Source organism: Pezoporus wallicus, unplaced genomic scaffold (assembly GCF_028554395.1).
Source record: "Pezoporus wallicus isolate ANWC-B61680 ecotype Strahan unplaced genomic scaffold, APGP_CSIRO_Pwel_v1 scaffold_6885, whole genome shotgun sequence".
NCBI lineage: Eukaryota > Metazoa > Chordata > Aves > Psittaciformes > Psittacidae > Pezoporus > Pezoporus wallicus.
In genome coordinates, this window is record NW_026638858.1 from 2829211 (window position 1) to 2841662 (window position 12452).

General features: G+C 37.0%; 1 protein-coding gene across 1 annotated transcript in view; it reads right to left on the reverse strand.

Moving 5' to 3' along the window:
- Positions 1–2227: 2227 nt before the first annotated feature.
- Positions 2228–12452, reverse strand: part of MUC2 (mucin 2, oligomeric mucus/gel-forming) — a 51943-nt gene continuing 41718 nt past the window's right edge. The window contains exons 36-50 of the mRNA XM_057412820.1: positions 11426–11609; positions 11093–11294; positions 9632–9810; positions 9052–9121; positions 8640–8740; positions 8444–8475; positions 8092–8269; positions 7414–7518; positions 6757–6797; positions 5975–6097; positions 5413–5511; positions 4602–4730; positions 3998–4037; positions 3587–3716; positions 2228–2660 (exon numbers count right to left, since the gene is read on the reverse strand). Coding sequence (XP_057268803.1) covers positions 2405–2660; positions 3587–3716; positions 3998–4037; positions 4602–4730; positions 5413–5511; positions 5975–6097; positions 6757–6797; positions 7414–7518; positions 8092–8269; positions 8444–8475; positions 8640–8740; positions 9052–9121; positions 9632–9810; positions 11093–11294; positions 11426–11609 — 1869 coding nt within the window. The 3' untranslated portion in view covers positions 2228–2404. The remainder of the gene's footprint in view (positions 2661–3586; positions 3717–3997; positions 4038–4601; positions 4731–5412; positions 5512–5974; positions 6098–6756; positions 6798–7413; positions 7519–8091; positions 8270–8443; positions 8476–8639; positions 8741–9051; positions 9122–9631; positions 9811–11092; positions 11295–11425; positions 11610–12452) is intronic.

Below are 12452 nucleotides of genomic sequence, written 5' to 3' on the forward strand. Positions count from 1 at the left end.
GAGCAAAAGTATTGTTCACTGCCACTATTACTGTCTTTGTAGGGACACACAATTAAAGCTTCTTTTCTTCCTTTCTCTCCAAAAGACTATTTGTGGATTTCTCTGATGGAAAAAGATAAATTTGTTCTACTTAGTCATCCAGTTCCAATGGAAATACAGGTACAATCTGAACCGTGACTAAGAGTACAGGAAGGGGTGGAGGTTTGACATGTACAGTTTGACCTGGAACTACCAAGCATTTGTAGGTAAGAATTCTGTGACAAAACCAGCTTGGGAGCCTGTTTATGGGCAGCACTGACATAGCACCAAAACTGAAGGCACTGATATAATCCAGAGCACTGAAAGGAATACCATCCTGTGCATGCATCTAAATTCCTGTCAGAATAAATTGTTTTCAGTGCTTACTGAAAGCATATAAGTGGCTGGGTGGGGAATACCAGCATACATTCCTCTCAGAGGTAAACCCCTCTAGTTGAAGTACAAACTCCCTTCTGGAAGCAGCTTGCTTTTTCTGTGTCTGAAATAATTTTCAATTCTTGGCCATAGACTGCCCTGCAGTGGCGTAGCCAAAATCTGCAGCCTTACTGACTTTTGTACAATACCTTTTAACTTCCTTATTTAGAAGTAGTATGCCCATCACTAGAAGGCACAGAAAGAGACCAGAACATTTGCAGAACAAATGAAAAAATTGAAGCAAGGGAGATTTCAGTCTTCAGCGTAAATACAGCGTGCAGTAAAATGCCACTACTGATTTGGAATGTTTTATCTCATTTTCATAGGAAACAAGGTAGATTTGATCACACTTTGTACCTGTTTGTCTCCAGAAGCTATTTGCTGACCTCAGATTTGCTGACCTCAGCTAAATTTAACTGCTAAAATGAAGATCTCAGAGGTGGTTAATGTCAACAGATTTTGAGAAAAGTATTTTTTTCAAACCACTCCAGAAAACTAATGGCTATAGTGTCAGCACAGAAACTGTTAGATGTGACAAAGAATCCAGAAAGGAGAATGACCTGGTAAATGCCCCAGGAGAAAAGTCCCAGTCACATTTCACGATAAACCTAGAGACAGAAATCCTTAGAATCTTGTACTGAAGCAGAAACCAGGCTTCATTAGTACTGGAGCTTGCTTTGTAAACTGATGGAACTTCTTAATCTACCTATATAATTTTAAGCTTCACAGAAATCAGCTCTCTAATCTTAATATTCTAAAGATGCAAAACTTCAGTAGTTTCATTTTCTGTGCATTCCTACTAGTGTCTGCATTCTAAGTTGCATCACATTTGGCAGGACTAATAGTAGCACAAAATGGTGATAGGTAGCAAGGTTGCTTGTATTCAGATTGGCTGTGGCTCAACATTACTTAATGTTGAATCTTAATGTTACTTTAAGTTCTTAGAAGGGTAAAGCACAATTTGTGTTCATTAAAAGAGACAAAATAATACCAAAAGCATTTTCACACTCAGCAGAAGGTGTGGATTACCCTCATTGTACTTCCGGTAAGTCAAGAGATGCCAGTATCTCAGCTGATCTCCTTCAGCTCCCTTACAGTAAGATCAGAAAAACAGGCACTTCAGAATGTAATTCATTTGACCTCTTTCAGATATGTCCTTTGTTGTGAGGCAAATGAATGCCAGAAATGACTATTTCTCTCAGTTTCCTGTAAAGGAAGCTTGTGATAACTAGCTCAGAGATGGGCATTCCAATGTTTTATAAGCATTTGGAATTTGGAGAGCTCTTACTACAGTACTATCTATACATCCATCAAGCACTGTGAATGAACTTCATATTCTGAAGCTGAGGGACCACTTTCTTAGTGAAAATATATAACTGTGATGAACTGAGACAGCCCTGCTAAAATAAGATCTGGTGCTAAACTTTTTTCAAAGTTTTCCGAGTTTCTCTGAGTCATTTGAATCACTTCATGATCATTCTTCATATTTGGTTTTGTTCTGGCAACATCAATTTCTGCCCTTGCTTACGCACTGGGTCCTCCAGACAGTACCTTCTGATACTTCATTTTTTAAAGAGCGAGAAATAGATACCCCAAAAGTTTAAGAAATATGTCAGTTGACTTCCTACAACTGAAAAAGAACTTTTCTTCCCTTTTAAAACTCAGGCTCATCAAGACAGCATGTGAGTAAGTACAAAATCCGTGTTTTTTGAAATGTGCTTTTAATTATTCAAAGGAAATAAGCTGATTATATAAGGAACCAACAGGCTGTGCACTTGGAAGAATACAAATCTGTGTTCTTATTTTGTGCACAAATAAATACAGCACTGTTAAAAATAATCAGAGAACAAACAGGATACAGTAACTGGGAAAAGTAAAGTTCAAAAGTTGTCAAGGAAGATGAGAATGGTGCATAACCCTTTTAGTTGAATGCTGCTAGTTTTTTTCCTGTTCATTTTGATGTTAAGCTGATGGCCCTCTTGATACGGTCTACAGTGCTTGCCTCGTCATTTTCTTCTGTGGTCTGCAGCTCACTGGACTGTGAGTTGCTGCATTCAGTGTCTTGACAGCTGCAGCTTTCCACATATATATACTTGTGTGAAATTGAACTCCCAGAGGGACATTTCAGTTTCACTTCCTTCATGGTAGTCCTTGATTCCCTGCAGCAGGAACAGCTGTGGTCCAGAAAATTGGCCTCAGCAGAATATCTGTTAACATGAAAATGGCAACATTACTCTGTGTCAGAGCCAGCATATAAAGAAGAGGGTGAAATTAAATATGGAACTACTGTGAGAAGTTTGGAATAATATATAGAAGAGCCACAGCTGTGGCTAATGAAAGTGCTAAACTCATCTGACAGAACAATGTTTATAACAGTATGCTTATAAAATTCATTGCATTTGCTGCGATTTTTCTTTTCTTCTGGAAAAACAATTAGCATTGAAGTCCTAATAACCCAGTAAGTTCTAGGAGCTCAGCTTCCTTAAATTCCTCTCATCATTCCAGCCCTGATGGATTTTAAATACACCAGATGAATAATTAAGGGCAGACAAAGCCCTGACCTGAGTAAAAATACTGCATAGACAAGTGGCTACAATGCCATCTACAATGGCATCACATCAATCAATTGGCTACAAGGGCTACAATTGCATTGTGTGAATCAAAGTGCATGTCCCATACCCAGCAGTGTTAACAGGAAGAGGAAGCAGCAGCTCTTTCTGTTCCTATCTTACAGCAAAGTATTTTTTTGAAGCCTTGTGGTCATCAGCTTCCCAAGCACCTTTCCTAAGTGGCAGAATCTGTCAGTATCAGTCTATAAACTGTGTCAAAAGTCATCTTTTTCTTGTACTGGTGCAGAGGCAACCAGAGCAAGACTCTAAGATGATAAGGTATTTCAAAATACTGGTAAACCACCTAGCTAATAGGGGTTTAATCTGAGACTAAAGATCAGTTTTCTCCCCTGTAAGGTGCCCTGTGGCATATTCAGTGATAGGCAGCAAATGACAGTTTCTCTGGGGAGCCGATAGTTTCAAGTCCTCTAGCACTCTGCAGTCTAACTATTTATTGTTCTTTTTATATAAAGAAGCTCAGTGCCAGCAGAATTCAAATCCCATTGTCTGATCAGTTTACTTACAGCGAGAAGGTTCCACATGTTCCTTCACATTCAGTCATGACAACTCTGTCCACAGAACGACAGCCCTTATAGAGGATAAAGTCTTTCCTTTGACGGACAGAACACAGTGTAGGACTATCCAGGGGTATACCTACAGGCAAAGATTAGAAAATACTTTCAGTGAAACAGCTCCAGAAGTTCCTTGCAGTTCAACAATTGCTGGACTTCACTAGCGCACTCAAATTGTCTTTAGTGGTCTTTCTGCTTCCGTTTCAACTTTCCTAGAGACATGGACAGGGAATGCTTGGAATAACAAACACAAATATAATCTATTTGAATACAAACATATCAGCCTTTATGGCTGGGAAACGGATTGATATAAAAAAAAATTCATTCTCTGTATTATTGATTCAGGTACACTGGAATACTTACAGGTTTTGCAACAACCATTAGGTAAGAATGCAATAGTTCCCTAAAAGACAAAGAAACAGGAAAAATAAGATTATTTTCTTTCCCTTTATTAAAGCAGCTTTTAGGCCAATACTGAATAGAGTGATTCCTCAATGGCTGGAAATAACCAGCAAAAACTGAAGGATTGTTCTGATAAAAAAGATAATGATCTCTTCTAGACTTGAAATATATCCATTTACAAAGGACTGTGAAAATTGAGATAATGCTTTGAAGGAAGTCTACAGTTAACATCATGCAATTTTTCCTCAGAAAAAATTCCAAAAAAATGTTTTGCAGAGCCCCACACAAAGCAGTCAGCAAGGACTTTGTATCTAAGTGCTGAACAGTATTTTGGCTGCTGAGAGACTGCTGCCAGCTACAAGCCATGAACTATCACCCAGATATCTTACTTCATACACTGTATAGGTCTGTGCATGGATGGAGCAAAACTTTTGCCTTTGGGACGGACAGACTTTGGTGAAAGGTCATCAGAGCTTTATTGGACTTTTGTTGATAGTTAAGTGGCTGAAGTAAACTGAAGTAATCTATACATTGAGTAGAGAGTAAGTTTTCCATATTTACTTACGGGTTTGCAGCTGTCTTCATTGAACGCTGGGCAGGTTATCTCAGATTTAGAAGAGAGAAGATGGTTCTGGATATTTACACAGCTATAAATGGTGCAGTTGTTGTTAGGATCATTTTCAAACTCTCCAGGCTGCAAGTGAAATACAAAATGTAATAACGAAAGCTGAAGGGAGCTCAGTCAGAAATTTTCCTGCCCTCTGACAATGACTCTCCTCATTGTTCCCCAGTCAATTATTTTAGCTTAACATCCACTTAACAGCCATTTTAATTATTTTAGGTTAACAGCTTATATGCATTGCAGTATGCCATATATGGAAAGAATAGTCATGTTTACATGTGATTTCCCTTGCAAAAGAAAAATCCCTCTAAAGTATGTAGAGTACATCAGAGTTATTAACAGAATAATCTATGGCAATGGATTTTGCCTAGGGAAAGCTAAACTAAATATGGTAATTAAGAACAATCCTAAACTTTCACCCTACAGGGCAATAAAACGGTTTCATATTCAGGCTTTAATAGTGTTTTTCAACACACAGAAATTACATAATATAGAAAAGCCCAAGCTTCCAGACATTGCAAGAAAAATCTTTCCAATGGTATTAGATTTGTTATTCCAGGAAGAGCCTTCCAGAAAATTCGATTATAAAAGTCCTTTTTTCAAGCCAAAAAAATGCAGATAGGCTTTGCTTTAGGTGAGCCTATGACCTTTTAGGTGCAAACTTATACTAAGCCTTATCTCTGAAAAGGAGATGTTCCCTCTCTGAAAGGGGGAACTTTACAAATTTGGTAAAGAAGATGTAGAGCATACTTACACTCAAGATGAGGTCAGAATTGTTTGCTGTTTGTATAATACACTTAGTCTGCACACATCTTCCACAACATTCACCTTCCACTGGTTGATGTTCATATCCCTAAATATTAAAATTAATTAAAAATGAAAGTACTATGATAGATATATTTCAGAGAAATAAATGAAAACATACTAACACATTAATTGATTATGCTTTGAAGTGCACTATAGATTTGTGCTTTTGCGTACCTTTCAGTGTTCCAACGCAATGGAAGACAAGTAATAAAAGCAGGCTATAGGTGGAATAAATTAAAGCACTAAAATAAATATGCCTAATAATTAAATACAACTCTACTATGTGCTCTACAGAAATTTCCCAGCTAGTTCAATATGAACTGAATACTGTAAGTTACACAGTCAAGCTTCATGTAATAGACTGCTCAAGAACAGTTGGTATCCATGCTGGAGTTGGACTCTGGATTTCTGCTCCTTGTCCTTTGCTTATACGTCTCATGGATCAAACTCCTTTTCACATACATGGGTATTTTGGCTTTTTGTTTGTTTGTTTGAAGTTTGTCACTTACTGGTTTGCAATCTGTGTTGCATGGAATATGTTCACATGAGATGATATTCAGTTGAGTGCTGACGTTAACTTCATTAGTGCAGAAACAATTCTGACACTTATCAACAAAGACTGAGGAATTAGGCTATAAATTTGAAGACAAAAAGGTTCATATATTAATCAGACATGACATGTGTGACAGACATTTCTTAATTTCTAAAAAATCAGTAAACTAATCAATAGAAAACAAAACAATCATAGCAACTATTGGATAGCTATTTGGTTGGACATTTATGAGACAACATTTTAAATATTGGATTTAATTTAGCATGTATCTTTACTGAAGTCCTATATAGCAATTATAAACTCAGATATCTAAAGAACAGGTGTCATAAAAATATCTGCAATAAATAAATTACTAGACCAAACATACTTTATTAGGAATCTAAGTCTGTTTAGAATAATACTTATTTACAGATATTATAATTTTTGAAAGCAGAGTCTTAAAATTGCAACAATGTGCTGACATCATAAGACGTCAGCTGATTTTTTAAAATGCATGTACACTTAACTCTAAATGCAAATCTCTCTGCTACTGACATACAAACAGCTTTTCAGTCTCTTATACACAGCAACCTTTACAGAAAAGATTTAGGCTTTGTAAAACTGATGGACTCCTGATAGACATTTGAAAATTGCTAAAATATTTGATTGTACTAGATAAACCTCCTCATAATACTTCTGATAAAGTATACTAACTGGTATTTAAACCATTTTCAGAAGACTGTTGAAATAGGAACTTACCAAGAATTCAGCATTCTGATGTACACAAACCTTCTTGGAAACTGTTAACAATCAAGGAGATAGGTGGTTATACAGAGGTGAAAAAAAAACCAAACCTCTTCACCCCGCTCTAGTTAAACTCATTCCTTCCACAATGAATCACAATGCATATGGTCAAATACATTGTTTGTCCATTTCTGGTAGCAGATATGACTTACATGAATACAAGAACTAATACCGCATGTTTGAAAGGAAGATTTAGCCCATTCTACTCAGTCCAGTTAGTAGCCAAGAATGCACATTTAACAGGTACAAGTAAATCCTTGTTTCAATTACCAAGAGCAAAGCAGATTTTGTAAAGCTGTCTTCTACTGGGGGTGCCTGGCAGGACATTTTCTTAGATTAAACTGAAACCACAATTCCAGTTAATTCTGTAGTTGTTCTGATATGTACTTACAACAAAGAAACTTGAATTTGAGCCACATGAGCTGTATCTGATTTTGTAGGTTTTCAGCATAACCACAGCAGTAGTAACTAATGTTAATAGTAACTAATTTGTAGAATCTGACTGTTTGTTACCTCTTTCAACAGGCTACTGTATACAGGCTTACTAAGTGTGATACTAAATTATTCAATATATACTGCTAATCATTGTTAATATATTTCCAAGAGACTTACCACACTGGTACACAGGACAGCATTGACCCCTGGGAATGTGAGAATGAACTTCAAATCCCAGTGTACACCTGGGGGCATTAGTTGTGCACAAGCTTGTATTGCATTCTGAAAAAAAAAGGAGTAAGCCAGAAAGTACACTAAATCACAGCTACAAGAAACAGACATCTAATAAAGCATTTAGGATAGACTTCCTATTGATAAGCAACAGTCTCAATCTTCTCCAAAGAAACAAATTTCAGAAAGAGAACACATTTTTCTTAGTGAATCCAGGCACTAGTTTGTGAAAATTTTTCTACTATGTAATTACAAGCACTAACAATTCTTTGCAGAGAATTAGTGGACAACTGTTATCTCCAATGTTGTAAGTAATTGCTGCAAAATGAAAACCCACATAGAATTCAGTAATCTATCTGCATTTCACGTGAATAAAATGTGGTGCTGAACTTGAGAACTATAGATTTAGCTGAGTCCCATAATTTTAAATTCAGTTATCCTGAGCCATTGCAATATTAAAATGTATTTTCCCTAACACTGGGCAAGCTGATTTTAAAAAGCATGAAGAAAGATACTATTTTATGACTCCCTGCTGCAAGTCTCTGGTGCTAAACTAGTCCAGTTCTTTTTATCTTTCTCACCCTAAAAGGTACAGGAAGAATGAAAACAAAAGTGTAAACTCACTGCATGTGATAATGGGGCAGCAGGAGTCATCAGGATTGACTTCACTGACTTCATGGAGGCCTTCTCCATCACAAGTGGTCTTATTTTGTTTGGCACATTCATGAGGCTTACATACAATGCCATTTCCACCTTCCAGGCAAATACAGTCCTGACAGTCTACTGTAAACTTTTCCCCAAACTGTCATTAAAAAAAATAAAGTGAGTGATTGCATGATTGCCAATTAAAAAGAACAGAAGTAAAAACAGGAATGAAAATTTGGGAGACCACAAAACAAGACTGCACAAGTAGAGACCACTTTTCTCTCCCCAAGCTCTGCCTCTATTTGAAATACAAAAGCATATGGCAGCATACCTCTCTTGGTATCTTATCCACTCCAACACAGCCTGTGAAAATATCAAAATAAATTTCAATTACCACTGATACAACAGTAGATATCTCTACTATATGTTGGATGAGTACTGCATACAGTCAGATCTATGCTGTATACATCAAAAGGAAACAACAAAGAGGAAACAAACATGCATCCAAGTGAAGCAGTAAAACTCACCACATGTTTTTACACAGACATCCACACCAGAGTCATACAGCATTGTTCCATTAGGACAGAAACAGCCTTCCACTTGCTTAGTTGAAGTTTCATTTTGCTGGCTATATGAGACAAAATTTCAGAGGAACGCCATTACTATCATAGACATGCAGAGGAGGATTATGCTAAATAATCTTTCACTGAAGATACAGTGGCAAAGAATATGCATATTTGCGATTTAGATACTGTCAGTGTTCATGTTTGGTATAGCCAAACAATATAAACAGTACATGCACTCTCAGTTAGGATGAAGAGAACAATGGTACCAGATTTGACAGTCAATTTAAGACATAACAGGAGGTTGATTTATCTACCTATGCATTAAATATGACTGGACAGCTACTTGTATGAACTATAACATGGAATTATTTACCTTGATTTGCAGGTTATCTCTTTAATAGGACCACATGCTCTGTATTCTTTATCTGAGGGGCATGTATAAGCTGGAATGGGAGAATAAAAAGGAGGAAGAATTCAGTGACAATTTTCATATAAAAGTCCCATGACTTTATGTCAAGAACTTCAACACTGAATACTCATTTCCATATGTATCTTTTTTTTTCATAATTTTATTCTCTTTTGCACAAGTTCTCAAAGGGGAGTGTATTCATACTGTGTGTCCTCATCTTACTACAGCTGAAAATGAATGCATATGTAACTAAATACAGAGTGATCTACTGATGCCTGCAAAACACAAAACTGCCCATGCACAAAGAAGTATCTATCGATACAGGTGTTTCTGGCACAGTCAATTGATGTATATTTTTGCAGGATCATTTATCATTTCCACTGATAAAAATGTAATCTGTAAAATTAGTTAAGAAAAGCAGCTGTTGTGATTTACTGGTGTCTTCATTGCTCGGAATACAGTATAACTTACTCTTAGGACATTATTGCCAAAATAGTTCCATATAAGCTTCTGTAATAGTCTGGACAAACAGCCAAATACTTACAGCAAACACCATTTGTATGACTTCTCCAGTCAATGCATACACTTTGATCAGCACAGGTGGCAGCATAGATCTGCAGACTTGAGCATTCCAGGTCTAAGTTGGGAAGTACGCAACTATCAAAAACACAGGCTGAATAGTACTTTTCAGGCTGGACACGGCCATGGCACGGCTCAAACACACTAGAAACATATACATTTATCATTATTAGTTACTGAATAGTTACTGAATTCTTCAAGATGCTTAACAGGTTATGATGTGGCATATGTGGTACTTCAGGAGATACGAGCAAGGACTATATTATGGAGAGATTTTTACTAGGAACACTTGTCTAGATTTTAACCTTGCAACATATCTTCCCCTTGCAATGTATCCTCCCCTCACCTACAAAACAACCAGGCACCAATATTTTCTGCCCATGAATATTATCAAACATAACTATTGTCCTGGGTTCTGCTGTAACAGTTATCTTTCTCCTTCTTAGTAGCTGGTGCAGTGCTGTGTTTTCAACTTTAGTCTAAGAACAATGCTGATAACACACCAATGTTTTTAGTTGTTGCTAAGTAATGCTTACCTCGATCAAGGACTGTTCAGTCTCATGCTCTGACAGCGAGGAGGGGCACAAGAAGCCGGGAGGAAGCAGAGACAGGACACCTGACCCAAACTAGCCAAAGGGGTATTCCATACCACAGCACACCATGCCCAGTATATAAACTTAGGGGAGTTACCCAGGAGGCCCATATCACTGCTCGGGTCAGGCTGGGTATTGGTTGGAGGGTGGTTAGCAATTGCATTGTGCATCACTTGTATTGATTGGGTTTTTTCCTTTCCCCTTTTATATTCTCTCCCCTTGTTATTTCTATTATTATTAGTATTATTATTGGTGGTAGTAGTTTTGTATAATACCTTAGTTACTGGACTGTTCTTATCTCAACCCATGGGATTTAAATTCTTTCGATTCTCCTCCCCATCCCGCTGGTAGCTGGGGGGAAGGAAAGGGGCAAGTGAGCGAGCAGCTGGATGGTTCTGAGTTACCAGCTGGGCTTAAACCACAACAACCATGAACTACTTTTTTAAAACTAGTTCTAAAATCTCTAAAGAGATTTTGTTTATTTGGGTTTCTTTTCAATTCCTGACACAACATTCTAAAAATGAAGATCTCTCTTTTCAGTTGCACTCTGTTTTCTGCTAATTAAGCATGGGAAAAGACAAGAGCATAGAACAGTGCAGGTCAGAGATATAGAAGAATGTGAGAACATAAGAAAGGTTTATGTAGAAGCCAGACAGTTGGAAGCAAACTATCAGCAAAGAATGACATCCAGGAACAGTAAAAGGAATGGGGGCAACCCAGAAAGCTATGAGAAATGGAGTAATAGTTAGAAAGACTTCCTATGGATAAATGAATCTTAAAATTGCCACTTAATTTGAAGATCAAAGGCTTATAAATCCCAAAGGAATGTCTACCTTCCCAAAAGAAGCTCGCAGATGGAAGAGTCTTTGCAAGGCGTTGGAGTTGTGTTAGGTGCTTTTGTAGGAATTAGGCCTGGAGAGCATTGTGGTTTGGAGGGATCAATAACTTGCCAGTGATCTGCCATAACTTCACAATTTTCTGCAATGTTTCCATTTGGCAACATGCAGTCATCTGCCGTATTGTTATTGCAAGTACCTAAAATTGGTAAGGGGAGAAAGAATTTGTGCACAGATTTGTTATCAAATTCCATTCATCTTTGTGGCAAGGCTGTCATTTCCCTGTTTATGGTTTTGTGAGAGTACAAAAACTACAAGAGTAAGCCTTACCACACTGTCCATGAGTGTTGTTGCCAAACAGGCTGTAGGGCATTCTGATAGAAAAGGACAAGCCATTGTAGGTCACATTCATTTTTAGTTCAGGAATTTCCACTACACGATTTATGCCTGATTCATAGATACTCACACCAAATTTTTTATAAGGCAAAGCCACTTCCTGTTTGTTTACTGTCACCTAATAAATAAAGAGAAAAGAGACATATATTTATTTTGACTTCAGAAAACAATTGACTATTCATTATTTTGCATGGGAGACAGAAAGTAAAAGCAAATAAGATGCTTTTAGTTTGCAGCAACTGCCCCTGTGTTTCCTTTTATGTTACTGGAAAGCCAAACTTCTCCTCCCTCAGCCAAAAAAAAAAGGCCTGTCAGCCACTGATAAACTAGGCTAAAATACAGAGTTTAAACCAGCTGAACTCTAACACTCAACAGATTTATTAGAGTGACTATGACATCAAGGACACCCTATGAAAGTGCAATATGAAATCCTTCTAAATTCCTAGTGGGCACAGTTTTAACTTTCTGGGCAAAAAGGGAACATGGTTGTAGGAAAATCAAATGAAAGAAATAAGCCAAAATCTGTATTATTTATTTAAATACAGTAGTCATATACCTATGGAACTAACACGACTGCTTTTACTCAGCAAAGGTAGTTTGCTTTGCTTTACAGAAAAAAAATGGTCTAAATGTTGCAAATTTTCAACAACATCCTGCAACCTAACTTGTAATATTCCCACACAGTAATGTAAAAAACTAAACTAACCAAACCCCCAAAACCACAAACCCAAACACTTCTTATCCAATTTTGAAGGCTCAAAACTGGGACATCATGTTTATCAATTAAATAAACACATAATAGCCCCTATTCTGCAAAATGAAAACATTGACATCAATCAAAGCTAGTAATTTCACTTTAAAAAAATGCTTAAGGCCACTGCTTTAAATCTTATGTCTAATTTATGTTATAACCTCCCATTCAACATTTGTTATTTTGCTTTGTGGAAAAGTCCAAGGTAGT